This window comes from Gopherus flavomarginatus, chromosome 9, assembly GCF_025201925.1.
Source record: "Gopherus flavomarginatus isolate rGopFla2 chromosome 9, rGopFla2.mat.asm, whole genome shotgun sequence".
Lineage (NCBI taxonomy): Eukaryota > Metazoa > Chordata > Testudines > Testudinidae > Gopherus > Gopherus flavomarginatus.
In genome coordinates this window covers 59771672-59792977 of record NC_066625.1, presented here as the reverse complement: position 1 = coordinate 59792977, position 21306 = coordinate 59771672, and the positions used below count along the sequence as shown (strand labels likewise).

The window sequence follows — 21306 nt, the reverse complement described above, 5'->3', positions numbered from 1 at the left end:
TCGGACTAGAACTCTCTTCCATAAAATCATACTGACTGGCATTACTTATATTTCTATGTTTTAATTGTTTATAACTGCATCCCAAATCAGCTATTCTATTATTTTGGTGAGGACTGATGTCAGGCTTGTCACTCCACAGTTAGCCTTTTTTTTTTTTAGCGCTCTTCCAGTCTTCTGGAGTTTCCTAGGTATTCTAAGGTATATTAAAAAATTCGTGTCAGCAGGGCAGAGACCTCCACCAACTCTTTCAGGATTCTTTAGTGCAAGTTACCTGGGCTTGTAGATTTAAAAAGGTTTATCTCTGGCAGATGTTTTATGATTCTAGTACACTATCCTGCTTCTTTCCAAACACAGAATAGAAATATTTATTGAAACATCTGCCTTTTTGTATCATTAATTTTACTGTCTCTATCTAGTAATGAGTCTATACTACTGTTAGGAATTCTTCTGTTCCTAATATATTTAAATTCTTCATTGTCCTTCACCCTGCAAGCCATGGATTTCTCCCTGAGGTCTGTAGCTTCCCTCCATTTTCTACACTTTATAACTTCTAATTTATTCTTATTACTATCTATTTCCTCTTTTTTCCATTTTTTTGTGTATTGCTTTTTAATTTCTAATTGCTGCCTGCACTTCACCAGTAAATCAAGACAGGTTTTAGCCTAAGCTGCCCTCTTTCTTACCTGGAGTAACTGTGGCTTTTTGGCCATGTGAGCTTTTTGTGCACATAACTAGCTGGAGCGGCAGACTTGGGGATTTCTGACCAATCCAATTTCTTACTGATGTTTGTTTCTATTTTCTTTGTGGAAATAGCACCTTTTGCATATATTTTTTAACCCAACATAATTACACAGTGAATATATCTGACTCATATAATCAATTTCTCATCTTAACACAAACAACCCTGCCAGGCTCTGAATATTGGTTAACTGTTGACCCAAGGCATCAACAATACTATAGTAACATTTGACTTACATACATATTTATTTCACTTAATTACCATAGAATCCTAACATCAATGCAGTTCTAAGTTAAAACTCCAATTGAAGTTCTTCCCTCCAACACTCAGCAAGAAAGAGAGAGAGACTGAAGAGGTCAAACTATTTTTAGTTGTTTTTTTGGTTTGTTGGGATTTGTTTTCTTTTCCTCATATACAGCAAACTCTTTATTTTTCCTCTCTTAAGCAGCAAGTTTATCTTTCAGCTCCTTCTGCTCCCATTATCCACTTCCACATAATTTTGGGAATAGAGATCACACATGAATGATTTTGACTTCTCGACAGTAACATCAAGAGAGTGATTTGTCTGGATGCATTTGACTGTTGGACACCAAAATCTCAACAAGCCCAGATGTTTATACAGCCCAATATAATGATCTTTTAGTCTATGGATTGCGAATATAAACTCACAGTGAATACACATTTGGCAGATCAGTATCAGCGAATAATTGACACTCAAAATATAGTCATTCCTAATATCACTCCTGTATTACTGATGTATACCAATACAAAGTGTTTCTTTTTCTTTCATTAAAAATGGTCAGTTTACCTTCTTAGGTAAGGTCAAGTTGTGAGAGCTGTCACTATACCCAATAGCAGTAAAGAGCTTAGCCTTTTCTTCTGGGGTCATGAGGTCATCAATGGCTTTTAAAAAAAAGGGGGGAAAAAGTGTTCAAATTCACATCAGTACCCATAACTGGTACAGGAAAAACATTAATTAATAAACCTTAACACCACATGCTGCCAGGGCACTTAATTTAATTTCTGCTATGAAATATTTCTCAAAAAGATCATAAATTATGCAAATGTGACTCATATTCCCCCACCACAGGCTAGTAAGTGATACATACCTATATAGTGCAAGCTCACCAAAATTACTTGCATCACAGTGGCACAGAGAAGCCCCAGTTGTGATCAAGACCCCATTGTGCTAGGCACCATGCAATACCCTAAGAATTCCTGGCCCAAACAGCCAACTGTCACTAGAGGAACTTGATAGTGAATACATGCCTCTTACAACTATCATAAATAACTCAATATTTTTATTTTACAATGTACTTCTGAAATTTTCATTACATCATTTACAAGATGCAATAGTTTATTTGCTGACATATTTTATTACTGTGTTTTCACTGAATTACTACTATCTATTCAGTGATATAACAGCAGAGACCCAAAATTAAACACAAGAAAACAGTGCACTCCATACCTCTACCTTCTTCTTTTCCTACAGCCAAGGAGGACAGACAGTTACCTACCCACAAGTGAATTAAATATTAGTACTATTTGTTATGGTTCATGTGAGAATGACCTATTTAAATTCAAACCTACTTTCAGGAACTGATGATTCTTCATCTTCCTTTTTTCTAGATTCCTTCTTACCCCAGAACCCACTAAACCATCCTCCACCTTTCTTCTCTCCATCAGCAGATGTCTTCCTCAGCAATTTCTGCCCTGATCTTACCACCTACAACCCAAAGATAATTCGTTAAATTAACTAAACGTTAGAACCATTCTGTATTAATTTTTGTTTTCCCAGAAACTAAACAATGGATACAGCAAATGATGTACAGCCATTTTCGGTAATGAGAGAGATCAGGGACTAAGTCCCAGCGTAAGATGGAAGCATTTATTACATTAGTCTCTGTATTCTAAAGGGGAAAAAATGCTTCATTGCTTAACATGACATTTATTCTGCATTGTGCCCTTTATCTACTTGTAATCCATTGCTCCAAACAGGTTCCAATCTAATTGCAAACAAATCAAGTGAGAGCTACAAAAAAACTAAAGCAAGGGAGATAAAGGAAGGGAAGGACAACTTCTAGCCCTAAAATCTATATACTGTTAATATATTTAAGAGATTTTTTTCAAGTTTGCTATAAATCCATCTTGATAGTTTTACCATTTTAATTGCTTTTCTTCATATTTAGGCCTGGTCTACATGGCGGGGGGAGGAGAATCGATCTAAGAAACACAACTTCAGCTACAAGAATCGTGTAGCTGAAGTCGACGTAACTGAGATCGACTTACCTCCAGTCCTCACAGCACAGGATCGATGGCCGCGGCTTCTCCGTCAACTCCGCTTCTGCCTCTTGCCCTGGTAGAGTTCCAGAGTCGACGGCAGAGCCGTCAGGGATTGATTTATCGTGTCTCATCTAGACACGATAAATCGATCCCCGATAGATCGCTACCCACCAATCCAGCAGGTAGTCTGGACGTACCCTTAGACCTTCCACTTTTAGCTTTTAAGCAGCGTGACGAGGTCAGGCCAGAAGGCTACACGAGAGTAATAGAAGGTAGAGATATTAGCCCTAGATTAAGCAGGTCCCTTTTCCCTGAGTAAGATAATGGGATGTTCCAGAACAAGCAGGAAGGTGCTGGAACCAATTAAGGCGGGCTAATTAGGACACCTAGAACCCATTAAGAAGCTACCAGCATCAATTAGGACAGGCAGTCTAATCAGGGCACCTGATTTTAAAAAGGACCTGACTTCAGTAGTAAGGCGCATGTGAGGAGCTAGGAACAAGAGGCACAAGAAGCTGAGAGTGAGTAGGCGTACTGCTGGAGGATTGCGAATTACAAGCGTTACCAGACATCAGGAGGAAGGTCCTGTGGTGAGGATAAAGAAGGTGTTGGGAGGAGGCCATGGGGAAGTAGCCCAGAGAGTTGTAGCTGTTACAAGAGACACTCTAGACAGTTACAATCCACAGGGCCCTGGAACCTGGAGTCGAGGGCAGGCCCAGGCTCCCCCCCATCCACATCAACTCCCTATTTAAGACAAGAGGGGGTGACCTGGACTGTGGGTCCCACCAGAGGGGAAGGTCCCTGGCCTATCCTCCAACCCACTAGGTGGGTCAGCAGAGACTGCAGGGATTTTTCTCCTCCCTTTCCCCATGATGGCCAATGATGAGGTTAATCAAGTGAACAGCAGCTTTGTGCCACTAACAGAAGGAGCCAAACTGAGGGCTGCCGTGAACCTCTGAGGTAAGCAAATCAGCCAGAAAGCGCAGAACCCACCAAGGCAGAGGAGGAACTTTGTCATAGGAGTAAGACCCTATTACCTCAAATTCTAAGTACCAGCCCCAGCCTATAGAACTTGCAATTAAAGATATGTCTTATGTTATTTCTTCAGCTACCTTTAGCATAAATGCTTAGCAAGTTTAAACTACATCAACGTTCTCCTCTCATTATGGCACTATAAAGACATAGGCTATGTTTAGTTTATCTGAGGATTCACAGCAGAGTAAAAGATAGAAAAGGCTTTGCAATAGGACAGTCAGCAAGAGAAAAAATAGTTTGCCAGATTGCCAGACTTTTCAGCATCTTTCGAGATCAAGCCCTTTAAACAAATGCATCATACAATGGAACAGAAATGTGTCATGTTGGTAACACATTATCCCTTATTGAGCCCAAGACAATCTATATATGGCTCCAGTATAACTGATCCTGGAATACTAGTTCAATTCTGGGCACTATGTTAAAAGAAAGATATTAAAAACTGGGGCAATTACAACAAAGAGCAAAAAAATTGGAGAAAGCCACAACATCTTTATTCATAGATTAACTAAGTGCTCATCTTGCTACCCAAGATATGTAATTGAAACGACTGGGGACAGCGATGACACATGCACCACCAACCACCTCCCACCATTTTGGGAGGGAGAAAAGGAAAGCAAGGGTGAACTTTAGCTTGTGTTTATTTCCTCTCCCCTTCCTTCCCAGGGGGGGCTGTTGCTAATAGCATTTCAGCTCATCCCACCCACTCCTGCTGCCATTGCATATATGGGGTCATGTCAGACTGACTGATTGTCTTACACCTTCACAGGCACTGGGAGGAAGTAGGGATTGCTTCTTCCCAGCATTTCTTGGCTTGTTCCATAACAGGGACCTAGCCTTCTCCTTGTGCTTACGAGATACAATCTATCTGGTGCAAGCACACATGGACCAATGTTTACATCCTATATTAAGCCACTCCAAATGGGTAACATCAATTTAAAAATTTCATTATTAAATACATTGTCTGTCTTTTTCAGGATCACATGAAAAAGCCACACCTATAGCTATCTCAGTATGTAGACACAGTATTTTTCAATGGGCACAAAAAATGGGTCTGGCAAACATGGGGACTCCATTCAGACTTCTTCAATTAAGTTCCCTACCTGGGATGGCAGGGAAGGAGAAAAATGCTGTGAGACTTGCTGGCCCCACTCATCCACCCTAGGCAGGCTGTTCCTATCCTTCACAGGTAATCATTACTCATTCATTATGGTGATTTAAACACAGCAAAAGGTATTAGTCTGATCATTTCATTAAAGAGAGATGTCAGCCAGATTTCAGTCCTTTCCCCTGGTGTTACCTAAGTCTGATTGAAAAACCTTCTAAAACTGGGTTGGCAAGGAATTGCCAGACCAACAATAATGACCCCAACATGGAAAGAGGTGAACTGGGAAATGAGTAAATATATTACCACAATAAGGGGTGCAATGATCTCCCATTAAAGAAATAAGTATACCGCTCCTGAGCGGTTTAGAGAGGACGTGGTACAGATATTTCCTTGGTCGACTTGTACTGATTCCTTTCCAGTTGCTCAGCAGTGCAAGAGTAGACAAACTAACTGCTGTCATCCCCTGTGGTGGGTTCCAGTGCAATGGATGGGTTGAGAAAGGGTAAGATGTGAAAACCCCATAAACCAATGGGCTGCTTGGGCATGGGGCCTAAGCATGATATTGCATGGTGAGGATATGCCTCCAAGGCTTGCGGAGCATAGGATTTCCTTTCTCCCTCCTCTCCTACATCCAACATGGATGAAGGGAATAGACTGAGACTCTGGCTTTATGCCAGGCTGTCCAACTAGGCCAGTGGATATACAGAGGGCATTGCCTACATATATATACACACTGAGGTTTGTAAAACAAAGCGCTAGTGATGCTCAGTTAAATTCTGCATTGTAACAGGCCTGCCAAGTAGTGGTCCATTGTTGTTCAATAGCTTAATAAGTTGCGATCACTGCATTTAACCATATTCCGGTGTCTCTCTCATTGCTTCGTTCTCTGCCTCAGTAAGCATAAGCTTGACTGGGTGATAAAGAGAAATGACCTAACAGTCACACATTTGGGGAGTATAACATTTAGGATGGAGATCAAGTATTTAGGAGGTCATGCAGGAATATAAGTAGTTCTGTAATGGAATAAAGAAAGGGGAATACTTAAGTGTATTATCAGGAAAAAATGACAGCAAGGTGTATCATACTATAGGATACCATGCCAGCACAAGTATTAGAAGTCTCAATGCTTGATACAAATTTAAGACTGAACACCAAACTAGGAAAATATATTAAAAACTGTCCAGTAAAAAGCAAGAATAACACCACGAGCTCCTCTCCATCTACCTTCTATGCTTCTATAACATAGGTAAGGGGGAGTGATAGCTCAGTGGTTTGAGCATTGGCCTGCTATACCCCCCAGGGTTGTGAGTTCGATCCTTGAAGGGGCCATTTAGGGATCCAGGGCAAAAATCTGAGGATTGGTCCTGCTTTGAGCAAGGGGTTTGACTAGATGACCTTCTGAGGTCCATTCCAACCCTGATAGTCTATGACTAAAACAGTGAAACACAGCAAATTCTTTCCTGAAGGTTACAAAATATTCAAGAGCCATGCCTTAACTTCATATACGTAAATACCAGCTACTAAACATTAGAAACTGTTTTATTTATTTTGTTACCTCAACTTGTGCTTGCTGTCTTGCTAAAATGATGTTGAAAACGTCCAGTGCTCTTTCTAGATCCTGTTAAAGGAAGGAAATAAATACCCTGTTTAGTGTAAGATGAATTAATTTATGGTCTCTTAAAAAAAATTGTTGCAGTAATCCACTCCACAAATTCACTTAAGTCTCCTTTCTAGCCTCTCTGCCTTTTAGAATTCATCTCTCTAAAATAGGTCACTGGAAGGTGAAAGTTGGCTTAAGACAGATACTGTATCAAGCAGGCAAGGTACTAACAAGCTTCAACAGTGGAAACTTCTTTACCAAGCTGCTGCTGCACACTAACTCTCACTCAGCCTCCTCAACTCCTCCCCCACTCCTTCCTGTTTCCTGTCCTTTCAGACTCCCAACAGCCAGTGCTCCCAGTTCTAATAATTACAAGCACATCTAAACACCACAACAGAATATTTAATAAACCAGTTTTCCAGTTCAATAAATGTTGGGAGTGCATTTCATCTATAATTCAGGAAGTTGAACATAACAGAAGTTCACAAATCCTTTTTAATAATGCCCACATATTAATAATATGGAGGTTTTCTGATACTTTGGAGTTGAAAATTGAAATATACTCATACAGAATTGCAGTATGGAAAGCAACCAGCCATCAACTTTATCTTACTAAGTTTAAATAATTTAATTATTTTACCTTTCTTTTCCTATGTATGTTTTAACAAAAAGTCAAAAATTGCAGTGATGAAAAAAAGTAATAGCAATTAGAATTTCAACCGCCCTCATGTTTTAACCTCTATTTCTGAAATATTTTTTTTAAAAAATGACACTATCCAAATAGCTAATGTGCTATTTCAACACCAAATTGTTAAAACTGATGTTTCATTGGTACATTTTACAAATTCATTACTATTCCTGACTTTACACTTAACAACACACATTTTACATTGAAGAATCAGGCTCTCATTCCTCTCTAGATAAAAGGTTGATCGTTATTTTAAAACTTTAAAAAAAAAACATAGCAGAAGTAAAGAACACTACTCCAGATTTTCCCTTAGTTTTAGTCAAGTGTGAATATTAAGCCAGGTTTTTCTATAAGAGAGGAATTAATTTAACATACTGGTTAGCAAGAGGGATGTTACAAAAAATAGACTAAAATATTCATCAGTAAAGATAAAGATGTACTCCACTGTCAAATATACCATATTAATAGCAAGCACCTTAATTTGTTGTTGTGTTTCTTCTGATAATTTGCTCTGAGTTAGTTTGTTCTTGTACATATTTTTGTAACTTTTCAAAAGCTGCCTGTGATGTTTCATGTTGCTCCATGACCACACGTGAGTGCATCTTCTGATATGAACTTCAAGAATGCTCTTAGCTGCATATTTCCACCTGTCGGAATTTTATTTGTATTAATTATTTCTGGCTATATGTTATGATTTACAACTTAAAATTAAATTGTAAAAAAACCAACAGTAAATCAAGGTTTATTTTCTTCATAGTATCTGAACGAGTTGTAACTCTAGGAAATACACTAGAAGATGAGTTGTTCCAGTTATTGTTTAATTTAAGAAATTAAATTTGAAACCAATGTCTGATTTTCACAAGTGTTGCAAACAAGCATCCCAATTCACCTCTTCTTTAGTTACCAGACTATAAGCTTTAGCTATATTTTCACTCCGAATAGGGTAAAGCTGAAGCTGGCGATACAGTCCAACATTAAGTTTGATGGAAAAAGAACAGAACTGCTCTTATACTAGATCTATGTTACAAACAGCAAATCACATCACAAATTATTCATGTTCAGTTAATAGGTAAATAGGTTCAATTAACCTATTTGACTCCAGCAACACAGAACTTGGCACAATAGGCACACTGCTCAAACTAAAATGGGCTGGAACAACATTTTGCATGTTTTGACCAAAATGCACTCACTCACCCATTTAGAATAGCTACTGGCTATGACATTCTATAACAATTGCTATGTGTCTTCCTTAATAACTTGAAAGACGTCATCTATTAAACGTTCTAAGGAAGACCCCACAAGTTGCTATAGCAAGTTCCCACATTTTTCTGTTTAGCTTCCAGCTAGAACATGGAGTTTGCTTATTAACCATTTCTCCATTTGGAGTTCAGAATATCTATATTTTTCCAGTAGCACAAAGCAAGTTCTACAGAAGAGAATGGGTAAGCTCATTCACCTGTAAGTCTTCAAGAACCACTGAAATACAACTCCTAGGAACCCAAGTTCCATTATTAAACAAATAGTCAATGATGCACAGAAGAAAGGTGTTTAATTCCTCTGAACATACCCTGTTACTTCCAGAATTATATTTGGGATTTTATTAAGTTGGGGAGGAGAGCGGGGAGGGCTTATGTGACCAAAGGCCACCCTACCCTGAATGGTGCTTTAGAATATATGCTAACTACTTATGCTAAACCATTTGTTCCACCCTGCATTTAGCTGTGATGCTCAGAGTACCTTTCCCAGTCCTGAAGAAGAGCTCTGTATGGCTCAAAAGCTTGTCTCTCTGTAGTGGGCCGGTGTGGCTCCCCTGCTCCCCAGAGAGGGTCGAGCCCCGCCGGAGGCCAGAGTGGGCGGAGCTAGGGAGCTCTCAGCCCGCCCCGCAAAGGGTCAGGCGGCGACCTGGAACTATAAAAGCCAGCCCTCAGAGCTCAGCCAGACCCCAGCAGCCGGAGAGCTGAGATGTACCTCAGGGAGCTCGGGACTGGCTCCCTCACGCCCGCTACTGGGAGGAGCCGCCGGGGTTTCCCTGCGCTCGCTGCTACCCAGAGGAGCCGCCGGCGCTACCCCGCGCCCGCTGCTACCCAGAGGAGCCACCGGCGCTACCCTGGCCTGAATATCCCAAGGAACTCCTGGACTTACCACCCAGCCCCGGTCACGATGAGTCTATGCTCGTGGACCCTTCAGAGGCTGACCTTAGGACCCAAGTAGGTCCTGAGGGGGAGTACGGAAGCAGCCCGGGGGCAGCCGACCCCATTCAAGCTGCGGAGTTGCCAGAGCCTATGTCAGTGTGTTGCGGTCAGGATCCCCACTGACTGACCAGCGGAGTGACAGCCACTGTTAGGGCCCTGGGCTGGGACCCAGTGGAGTGGGAGGGCCTGCATCCCCCCTGCCACTCAACTCCTGGGTGGCAGACTCCCCGCTCTCCCAGGCCGAAGCAGGCCAAAGCCTGAGTCTACTGACTCAGCGTTTGCTGCCCTGCCCTGCCCTGACCAAGGGCTGGACCTTTAAACTGTTACTGTTGCTCAGTCCTGACCAAAGGTTTGAGCTTACTGACTCAGCGTTTGCTGTCCACCTTGGCATAGCGCCCGGCACCACGCGGCTGGTACAGCAGCCCTGCCGGAGGGCCTGAGCCTCTTGCCCGCCAGATGGACAAGCACCGCAAGGACCGCCGGGCTAATTTCCCAGACCAACTAGAGTGGAGTGGGCCGGTGTGGCTCCCCTCCTCACCGGAGAGGGTCAAGCCCCGGCCCCACATGCCTACACTCTCACAAACAGGAGTTGGTCCAATAAAAGATATTAGCTCATCCACCTTGTCTCTCTACTTATTTAAACACAGTTTTCCTTATTGGCATTACTTTAGAAGTGAGAACTTAACACTGGAAAAGTAGTAGCTAGACCATCTCATCAATTTTTAAAGCATATTAAGAGCAAAGTAAAATCAAGCGTAGTCTTATCAAAATCAAATAGTCCTATCCTTAAGAGAAAGCATGAATAGTGGTCATGACCCATATGAAAGCTTCCAGCATTTATTACTCAGGATATGAAGTACAAAGCCTGATAATTTACTGCAGTTCTGTAAGGCAGTACAACTTACCACTGTTTGGCATTTTTATGTAGAGGTACATCTGGTCTGTATTTTCTGTATGGTACATTTCGAACCATGTAATCTATGGACTCCAGAAGGTCAATCATACTGAGGTACTACACACATGAAACAAAACATTATTTCTTACCATCAGAGGTTTACATAGTTTAATTAAATGCATTGATCAGGTTATACTTAGAGCTATTTAATGGTCTTCAGTCTTTCCTGAAATATATAGAAATGCATGCTCTGGGGGTAACGAAGTATAGAGCTGAATGCATGACACACAGTATAAGTTGTTTGTTGCGTAAACAACAATCAAATGGCACAATTTGTATTTCAGTCAGTGTGCTCATCTGCCTCTGGTAGAGCTTCTTGAATTGGTTTCTTCCCTCACTTCCACTCTGTGTGTTCCCCACAATGCACTACCCTATGTGTCTCAGTTTTATTGCTGGAACCCACATAGCAATTTATTGGATATCCCATGCTCTTTCTGTAATACAGCCAGTATGCCACAAGATTACACCCTTGGATTAAACCAGTGGTTCCCAAACTAACAGCCTGTGAACCCCTTTCACTAACATGTCAAGTCTCACAAACCCCCTCTTAAAAATGACTGTTTCCAGGGATTTTCTCCTGTACCCGAGTATAAATTATAAAAGCAGTGATCTTGGAAATATAAAATTTGTTTTTATGACATTCTTATTCCACATTATTTATTATTATTAATTATTTATCATTACAGTATTTGTATTGCATTATGAAAACGGCAACACTCTTCCAAGATCTCACTTTTCCAAGATCTCACTCAAAAGAGTTCCCCCTACACAAGCATTCAGGTCTTGAGCAGTCCAGGTAAACAGCGTACGTTACAAAAAAGTTAAAACTTGTTCTTCATAATTTAAAAAACAATACTAGCTGCCTATTTAATTTTAGAAACAGCAAAAAATATTCACCTCTCTTTCCGTTTCTTATAAGGAGTCTTGAAGTTTAAATCTCCTCAGTGTGATAGATACGCTTGCTTTGATCTGCTTAGCTCTTGGAAGTCTAGGGGCTCGCCCAGGATCCCTAGGGACAGCTCTGTCCACCATTAGGAAATCCCCTGCCCCCCCTCCAGTATCCCCGTAACATTTCGAATCCCCAGGGGTTCACGAACCCCAGTTTGGGAACCACTGATTAGACCTAGGGTGACCAGATGACAAAAAAAAATCAGGACACATGTGAGGGGTAGGTCCGGAGCACCGCCAAAGCAAGACTATTGGGACAAATGGCGTCCCGACCATACATTGTTCGGGACAAGGGACAAAATGACTGAATTTTATCAAGACGTCTGGCCACCCTAATTACACCAGACCGGAAAAACAGTCTAAAAACAAAAAAGGTTCACCAAGTTCTAAGCAGCTGAAAAGGACTATAAAACTGAAAAATGTATACAGCTTTTAATTTGTTGCAGTGCAGTCATGCAGCAGCCCCAAACGCCATGGCTTTGAAGAATCCCATGTTATCAAGCCCAACTTCCTACACCAGGTACTAGCTATTCTCTACACTAATCTCTTGTTTACTGTTTCCTGGAAACGCTTCAAAAGCCTCAGATGCAATTGTTTCCGTGATCATCATTTACAATTTCACTGTAGCTCATTTACCTCAATTTACCTTTAATTTGCACGGATTATTTCAAAAAAATACAAGGTCAATTTAAAATAAAAATTACCCACCACTAAAATTTTACATTTTTGCTGTATTTTGATTCAAATGTCCATTCTATTTGCTTAAACGTCCTGTTTCTTCAAGTTTTACATACACCTCTCAAACTTGCAGAACATTATTGTCTTGGAGTCTATTTTATACTGTAATTAGCATCTTCCTAGTGAGGTGCTTACATTTCTACCAAACATTCAAAGTGAGGACTTTGGGAAGAAAAAAAAAAAAAAAAGGATGACATGCAATTTAGTTCTGTAACTTTTAATATGACTGTGTGGCTCTTCTCTGTGGTTCTCTCCTGAACATACTAATCACTTTCAATACTTCCAATACATGGTCCTCTCTTGGCTGCATACAGCCATTCCTACTTGTTTAGACTGCATTATGCCAAGTCACGCAACTACCATGCTCCTATTTGCATCGTCACTGATGCAGAAATTAGGTCCTATGTGACCACGGAGCACCACCACATGCCTTTATATAGATCATCATAGTGCTGTTTATCTACCAGAAATGAATATTGTTTAACATAATGGAAAATTTAACGTTTATAGGCACATGTGGATGCTTGACAGAAAATGTACAACAACATTAGCACTAAGGAAATTCAATTAGATTAAGCTCAAGTTATAAATTAGCATAAAGTCTGCATATACTAAACAAAAGCCTGTATCTCTAAATGGCAAGAATCAGAAAGAGAAGCTAGGAGACACTGACTTGGATTAAAAAAGTTGTTTGCTTGCCTTATCCAAAGTATGAGCAAAACGTTCAGCATGCATAACCCTGATTCACTGTGCTAAATTTAGGTCTATGTGGGGCAAAGGCAACAATATAATAGCCCTGCAGGAAAGACATGTCAAATAGGTGGGAAACATGCCAATGTACAATTGTTCAACATAGATCAGCTGGGATCTTACCCACAATCAGCCCACAGATAGCACTGAGTCCAAGTATCATAAGCCAACACCAGGCAAAGCCTGTTACAAAACAGACAAAAAACTTTCCCAGGGTTACCATTTTGATTCAAATGTCCATTCTATTTGCTTAAACTCTGTAAGTTTCTTTAAGTTGTCATCTAGCGGGTGATGCTCAGACTTGTGTGCAAATATAACTAACAAACCTGTCTAGTTGAATATACATAGGCAATGTCATAATCCTTAAACAGAGAATAAAAATATCCAGATAACTTACCTGTGGCTTAGTGAGTTCAACGGCAATATTCTGTACTTCTATATTCCAATCAAGCTTTGGAGTTTTTAATTCAGTTTCTGCATGCGGATTGATGTATAGTTTTGCAGAGGCTGATACTGGCCTAAAAACTTCAAGATACAAAACATGTATAACACTATGGTTCTGATTGGCCCAAAATTATTAAACCTAGTAAAGAAAACTACTACACTGCATTGGCCAAGCTGGACAGTCTCTGCGTAAAAGAATAAATGGACACAAATCAGATGTCAAGAATTAGAACATTCAAAAACCAGTTGAAGAACACTTCAATCTCCCTGGCCAATCGATTACAGACCTAAAGTCGCATTATTACAACAAAAAAACCTTCAAAAATAGACTCCAACAAGGGACTGTTGAATTGGAATTAATTTGCAAATTGGACACCATTAAATTAGGCTTAAACAAAGACTAGGAGCGGATGGGCCATTACACAAAGTTAAACTATTTCCCCATGCTTACTCCACGCCCCCTTACAGTTCCTCACATCTTCTTGTCAAGTGCTGGAAATGGGCCATTTTCATTACCACTATAAACAGTTCTTCTTCTCTCTGGCTGATAATATCTGACCTTAACTGACCGATCTCCTTATAGTGTGTATAGTAACACCCATTGTTACATATCGTGTGTGTGTGTGTGTGCGCGAGAGAGAAATATATCTTCCTACTGTATTTTCCACTGCATGCATCCAATGAAGTGGGCTGTAGCCCATAAAAGCTTATGCTCAAATAAATGTGTTAGTCTCAAAGGTGCCACAAGTACTCCTTTTTACAAAAATTCTGCCACTGGTGATGTTCTGAAGCATTCTGTGATATAATGTCATCAACAGGGCACAATACGATGTAGTAGATCTGTTTAAGACTCTCAGTTTGAACCTAAATCAATTACATTTTATATTTACAAAAAAAGTCAATGTAATATTTGTGCAAAAATGGCAAGAGCAAAAGTTCTAGCGGGTGATGCTCAGCTTAAACATTTTACATTGTTAATCTTGCATTATCTATAACTAGTAGGTCAACGTTTCAGATAAATATTATTTAAGTTGACCGTGCCCCTTCAAAACTATCATGATGCTAGGAGCAATAAAGCTACACATTATGGCAGATGCTTCTGCGATAGACAAATCAACTATATGAGGAGTCCATAAAAGAAAATGGATGACTGCAGTACTGGTTACTAGGAAGGAACCTCTACAGCATGTCTGGACAAGGAGACCAAAAGTATTCCATCAAACCTAGTTTTCACAAAACAGATTAGAATTTAGAAGGAAAAGTGATCATTTCACACTTAAGGAATACACTTCTGTAGGTGAAAACGTGTTTTTAAACCAAACTAAGCAAATCTGGGGTGCAAGAGGAGAAAACAAAGATGAATTCATTCTTCAGTACTGTCTGTAATGGATTTATCAAGTTACTTAAGTTATCTTAAGCCCACACTGCTCTTTATGATCTCCTTAAAGAATATTGAAGGGATTCAGTACAAGGACAATAGCTACTGTGTAATACACCATTTACTACGTTAATAAGAAAAATTAAAAAATGTTTATTTGGTTAATTTCTAGAACCTTTCTACAGTCTCACTCTGAGGACGACTAAGATAACTTGTTATATATTTGAATGGTTTTATATAATTGCATTTTTTATTGTTTTAAACAGAAAAGTGTACCGTAACTATCACATCGACAACCCAGGTAATTTGGCTCAGCATCTCTTTTGAAAAGATTCTATCAGCAAATTTGCAACCTGTCCTTTCTCATATTTTTAGGACACCCACTACCTTACTATTTCAGCATTAACACTTTACACAAAGCAGGAGTCCATGCTTAAATAGCATAATAATATCTTAAATCCATGTCGAATTACTCATATTATAAAACTCTACTAATCACTATATACATTTAAAAAAAGATTGGCTTTAAAAAAGCTTACTCTTCAAGGAGGAAGAATGGGATGTGTCTCCTCTTTTTGCTTCATCATAATGTATAGACAAGGTATGTATTTATTTTAAAGGTTTATGTCTTGTTTACATTTCAGGTAGGGTGGATAAAAACCAAGGTTTTTTTTTTTAACTAAAAAAATCAGATTTTTTTAATTTAAATTAGGTTTTTCCTCAAAAAGCATTTTATCAAAAACATCCATCTAAAGATCGTTTTAATTAAGATACATTATAGCTCAAAGATATCCCATCACGGAATAGTGATTATAAAATCTAATTCTATAGTATGACACAATATATTCATGTAATGTTTAAGAAAAGTTTTGCATACAGTTCCAATAGTTCATGGATTAGGGACCCAATCTTGTGGGGTTCCAGGAGCTTCTGTATAGATTATTTAGGTTCATCTTTCTGTCTACCCAATGAGACTCAGTGCTCAGTCTAGAAGATACCATCAGAGATGTTTAATTTTGCAGTTCTCGATTTGTGTCTTGAGAGATACTATGCTTGTTAACAGCAAAAATGTTTTAAAAAATTAAATAAATAAATAGGAGATGAGAAATAACAGATCTCAACGCTATCGTGCCTCTGCAGATTTGTGTACACAGAGTCAATCCCTTACCTCTCTCTAAAAGTGCAAAGTTTCAAAAAGTTCAATGACTACAAGATGATTGGGGGCAGAACAGATCTGGACAAGGAGAAGAAGCCTGGAGAAAAATGTGACAAGGGAGAGATAGGCACTAGAAACAAAAAAGTGAAAGTGTTTTAGCAGCATATTCCAGAAGTCTTGAGGTCTTTCTGAGTGTAGCCTTCATCAGGGGCGGCTAGACATTTCGCCGCCGCAAGCAGGGCGGCATGCTGCGGGGGGTGCTCTGCCAGTCACCGGTTCCGTGGCTCCGGTGGACCTCCCGCAGACGTGCCTGCGGAGGGTTCGCTGGTCCTGCGGCTCCACTGAACCCGCATGGGACCAGTGGACCCTCCGCAGGCACGCCTGTGGAAGGTCTACTGGAGCCGTCTGCCACCCTCCCGGCGACCGGCAGAGCGCCCCCCACGGCATGCTGCCCCAAGCACCCGCTTGGCGTTCTGGAGTCGCCCCTGGCCTTCATTGATTTTAGATCTACGATACCATTCTCTCACTAGAAGAGAAAACCTATAATGTTCGCAGGCCGTAAAAGAGACCCAGTTTGGGAATATTTTAATCATAAAGTATCAGGGTTGGAAGGGACCTCAGGAGATCATCTAATACAACAACCCTGCTCAAAGCAGGACCATTCCCCAATTAAATCATTAATTAATGAAGTTCTTCTACCTGTGGGTAAGACAGGCATGTATGCAAAATGCAAACAGTGCAACAAAGAAATGAAAGGCCTGGTTGCCTCAATGAAACAACATCATGAGACGTGTTCCCTCTCAGGAGGAAGCTGCATTGAAGATGATGAAAGGAACACATCTGAACACGCAGGATCTTCAAGTAGGTGAATTTTTTTATTTCATACTTGTTTCTTAAGGACTGCCTGTCTTCTTTCTGGACTATTCTTGAATTCTCATGTCTGAGCAAATATAGTTGTTATTCTATGGGATTATCATTTTAGATGCAGTCATGATAAAAATACATACAGCAGATTTTCCTTTTACAATTTCACCTTTAAAGTAGTATTAAGTGTCAGTGAATGCAATGAGCAATACTAAATAAGCAGTATGGAAATAATAATTAAATAACTGCATTGACTTATTTTGTTTAGGAAAATCATCCTCAATATACAGGATTCTGGAGATTATCCACCTTCAAGATCATCGTCATTTTCTATAGTTTCAGAGTTATCTGCCAATGATAGTGTTTCAAGTCACATCATGTATGTCACATAGCTACAGTATTATCACCTGTAGCAAAAAAAAAAAAAAAAAAAAAAAAAAAAAAAAATCATCATCCAGCAACAACCATAGGTAAATTTGTGATAAGAACCAACAGATTACAAAGAGAGGTAAATCGATGAAAAAAATTGCCCAGTTTGTTTATGTAACAAACTCTCCTCTCCATATGATTGAGAACCCACACTTCATTAACATGGTTCAGTCAAAGGCCAGGATACAGTCCACTCAACAGAGCAGATGTTGCAGACAAATTGCTGAATAAAGTGTATGAAAGAGAAATTGAGAAGTGTGCAAAAGATATAGAGGGTCAAATTGTTAACTTGAGTCTTGATGGGTGGAGCGATGTCTACAATGATCCTGTTTTATGTGCTTGTATGACAACAGAAGAAGGGAATATCTTCCTTACAGAAACAATTGATACACCAGAAAATGCACACACAGCCGAATACTTACAAGAAGTAGCAGTAAAAGCTGTAACAAACTGAAAAAAAAAATTCAAATGTCTAGCCTACAGCTTGGTCACAGACAATGCTGCAAATGTATCCAATATGAGAAGAAATAATTTAGAGAAGAGCCAAGAGAGTTAACATACATACATAACATACAGTTGCAGTGCTCATTTGATGTACCTCCTAGCCAAAGACTTCAGTGTTCCAGAAATAAAGGCTAATGTTGAAATTGCAAAATATTTCCTTAACAACCACTTTGCAGCGCTGCTCTGAAAAAAGTGGGAGGAACCAAGCTAACTCTCCCACAAGACTTGCAATGGAACACCGTAGTGGACGGTTTTGAACACTTTATCAAGAATTGGCCTAATCTGATGACAGTTTGTGAACAAAATTGTGAAAAAATAGATGGCACTCACAGCCAAAGTTCTCACCATTGGGCTTAAGAGAAATGTTGAACACATGCTGAGTACTCTGAAGCCTATTTCTGTAGCCTTGAACAAAATGCAGGGAAATTGCTGTTTTATTGCTGATGCTATTGAAATTTGGGAGGAACTGAGTGAGATCTTAAAAAGAGAAATATGCAATGCCAGAGTTAAATTACAAGCATTTAGAAAATATGAATGGGAGAAGCACTATCTCCAGCTTATTTTCTTGCAAATATTCTCAATACTTGGTACCAGGGTCAACCTTAACTACTTAAGAAGAGGAGTTGGCTATGAGACACACATCTAGCAATCATAATTAATCCATAATGCCAACTATAATAAACTTCAGAGCTAAGGGTTAAGCATTCAAGAAATAGATGTTTGCTGCTGATGTTTTAAAAAGAAAAAAAAGTCACATCAGTGAACTAGTGGAAGTCACTTAAGCACTTGTATTCAGAGACTGTTAAAGTGATAATCTCACTTTTAACAGCAATAGCTTCTTCTGCCAGTGTAGAAAGAATATTTTCTTCCTCTGGACTAATTCATTCCAAACTGAGAAATCGTTTGGGACCTGAAAAAGCAGGAAAGCTTTTTTTTCTTTTCCAGATTACGAACAAACAGGAAACAAAGGTGAAGACGACTGAGTTAGCCACAGAAGCCAATATTTTAAGTTTCTCATGTTGACCCTGGCTGACATAGTTCACTTAATTTTTTTTTTAATATATTTCATTTAACTATTTTAGTTAACAATTTTAACAAAAACAAATCTGATTTTAAAAAACTTTCATGTTTAACTACATTCAAAAATTCATGTGCTTGTTTTGTTAAATTATTATATGTTTGCTGTTGAAGAAAAAACATCCAGAATACGTAATGATGTTGTTTTAGTTAACTAAAACAATTAAAATGTTTTCTGGTGATGTTCTCCTGATACGGCATGGCAATAAAATCCTCCAAATATTAATGATTAACTTGTTGAATTGGAGATATTTATGAAGTCATTGGGAAGTGAACTATCTGCTTCGATTACCTTTGGTAAATGAAATAACCAAATCATCATTCATTTTCTGATATAGCTGTAAAACTAATCTGAAAAGTTTTCAAAATAAATCCCTTAAAAAATTTGTAGTGTGTACCTTCTAGAAATCAAACCTACATCTCTGAATTCTGAAGAATATGTATTAAGGTTTTAACAACCAACAAGAATGCACTGTTATGTAGAAATCAATGATTAAATTGAGTCTTCCTGACTAGTGATTTAAAATCAAACTGATTTAAATCAAATCCGCCCTGATTTCAGGAATACCAGATCCTGACTTTCCTGTTTTTGCTGGTCCATGGAGGACCAAAGAATTTCGTGGGAGCTATTTCAAGACTTAGCTGTTAGTGTACAAAAGGAAAATATTTAACAAGAACCACTTCTGTTTTTTCTAAGCTTTTGAAGGAAGAGACTTGTATTCAGCTGCCTCCCTTTTTAGGTTTCCCCTTGCACCCATGATGTCATATCATGCTGCCTCTACAGTAGTGCCGAGTTATTTATGAAAACAGGATAAATGGTATCTAACTTCTAATGTCAAAAAACTGGGGCAAGTGGAGAAGAATGAGATGACACATTGACAAAATCTGTAATGTCTTCTTTATATAGCAAAGAAACGAAATATGGCACAACTTATCTTCCTCTCTCTCTACCATCGCAAGCATTATCACAGGTCTTGTTTAACAGAAAATTTTCAATTATCACAAAAACTGACTCCCAACATTAATTTTAAAAGCCTTAAGCACAGTAAAGTACTCACAAGTGCTGTATACGAATACACTCTTCAACATACTTACTATACTGGTAGTTTTGAGGTTGATTACTGCTAGAAGGAACTCCTCTTTTCAGCCGATCCTGAAAATGGAAACAATTTAACTTTATGAGGTTTTGCTTGTGTTGATTACTACGGTGTAGAAAGTTCTTAGTTAGCTCTTAATTAAGGCCATGGCTACACTTACAGTTTTGCAGCGCTGGTAGTTACAGCTGTGTTCGTACAGCTGTGTAGGGCCAGCGCTGCAGTGTGGCCACACTGACAGCTACCAGCGCTGCAGTGTGGCCACATTTGCAGCACTTGCAGCGCTGTTGGGAGTGGTGCATTGTGGGCAGCTATCCCACAGAGCACCTTGTCCCATTTTGGCGCTGTGGCTTGTGGGAAGGGGAAGGAAGTGTGTGGGTCTTTCCGCTTCCTGTTCCAACGCCCCGTGGTGCTTTGCTACACATTCCGAGCAGTTTGGCGGCATTGTGAGTCTGCAGCGCGATTTCTGAGATTTCTGTTACAAATGGAGCCTGAGCTGCTGAATGTTGCCAGCACATCACGCATGGCAGTGGAGCTATTCCTTCAGCTGCAAAGTGACAGTGAGGAGTCAGACAATGATATTGAAACGCCTGACGCTCAAGGCACTCAATTGCTTGTGGCAGTAACAGACGTGCTTAGCACCATGGAACGGCGCCTTTGGGCTCGGGAAACCAGCACTCAGTGGTGGGATCACATCGTCCTGCAAGCCTGGGATGACGAGCAGTGGCTGCAGAACTTTTGGATGAGAAAAGCCACTTTCATGGCACTGTGTGCTGAGCTCACCCCTACCCTGCGGCGCAGGGACACGAGATTGAGAGCTGCCCTGCCAGTGGAGAAGCAGGTGGCTATTGCAATCTGGAAGCTGGCAACTCCAGACAGCTACCGATCGGTGGTGAACCAGTTTGGAGTGGGAAAGTCCACCGTTGGAATGGTGCTGATGCAAGTTTGCACAGCCATTAATCGCACCCTGCTAAGAAGAACAGTGACTCTGGGGAACGTGCAGGACATTGTGGATGGCTTTGCACAAATGGGTTTCCCTAACTGTGGAAGGGCACTAGATGGGACGCATATTCCTATTCTGTCCCCACCCCACCTGGCATCAGAGTACGTTAATAGCAAGGGGTATTTCTCCGTGGTTCTGCAAGCGCTTGTGGATCACCGTGGGCGTTTCACTGACATTTACTCAGGATGGCCTGGAAAGGTGCATGATGCACGCATCTTTCGGAACAGTGCCCTGTTCAGGAAGCTGAGGGCCGGGACTTTTTTCCCAGACCGCAAGATCACAGTAGGGGACGTCGAAATGCCCACTGTGATCCTTGGAGACCCC

General features: G+C 40.0%; 1 protein-coding gene across 5 annotated transcripts in view; it reads right to left on the bottom strand.

The window, feature by feature from the left end:
* Nucleotides 1-21306, bottom strand: part of VPS13C (vacuolar protein sorting 13 homolog C) — a 206751-nt gene that overhangs the window by 143165 nt on the left and 42280 nt on the right. For all 5 annotated transcript variants that reach the window (XM_050966954.1, XM_050966955.1, XM_050966956.1 and 2 more), the window contains 7 exons: nt 19981-20038; nt 13431-13558; nt 10548-10654; nt 7926-8097; nt 6718-6780; nt 2330-2465; nt 1548-1642 (listed from right to left, as the gene is read on the bottom strand). In XM_050966954.1, coding sequence (XP_050822911.1) covers nt 1548-1642; nt 2330-2465; nt 6718-6780; nt 7926-8097; nt 10548-10654; nt 13431-13558; nt 19981-20038 — 759 coding nt within the window. The remainder of the gene's footprint in view (nt 1-1547; nt 1643-2329; nt 2466-6717; nt 6781-7925; nt 8098-10547; nt 10655-13430; nt 13559-19980; nt 20039-21306) is intronic.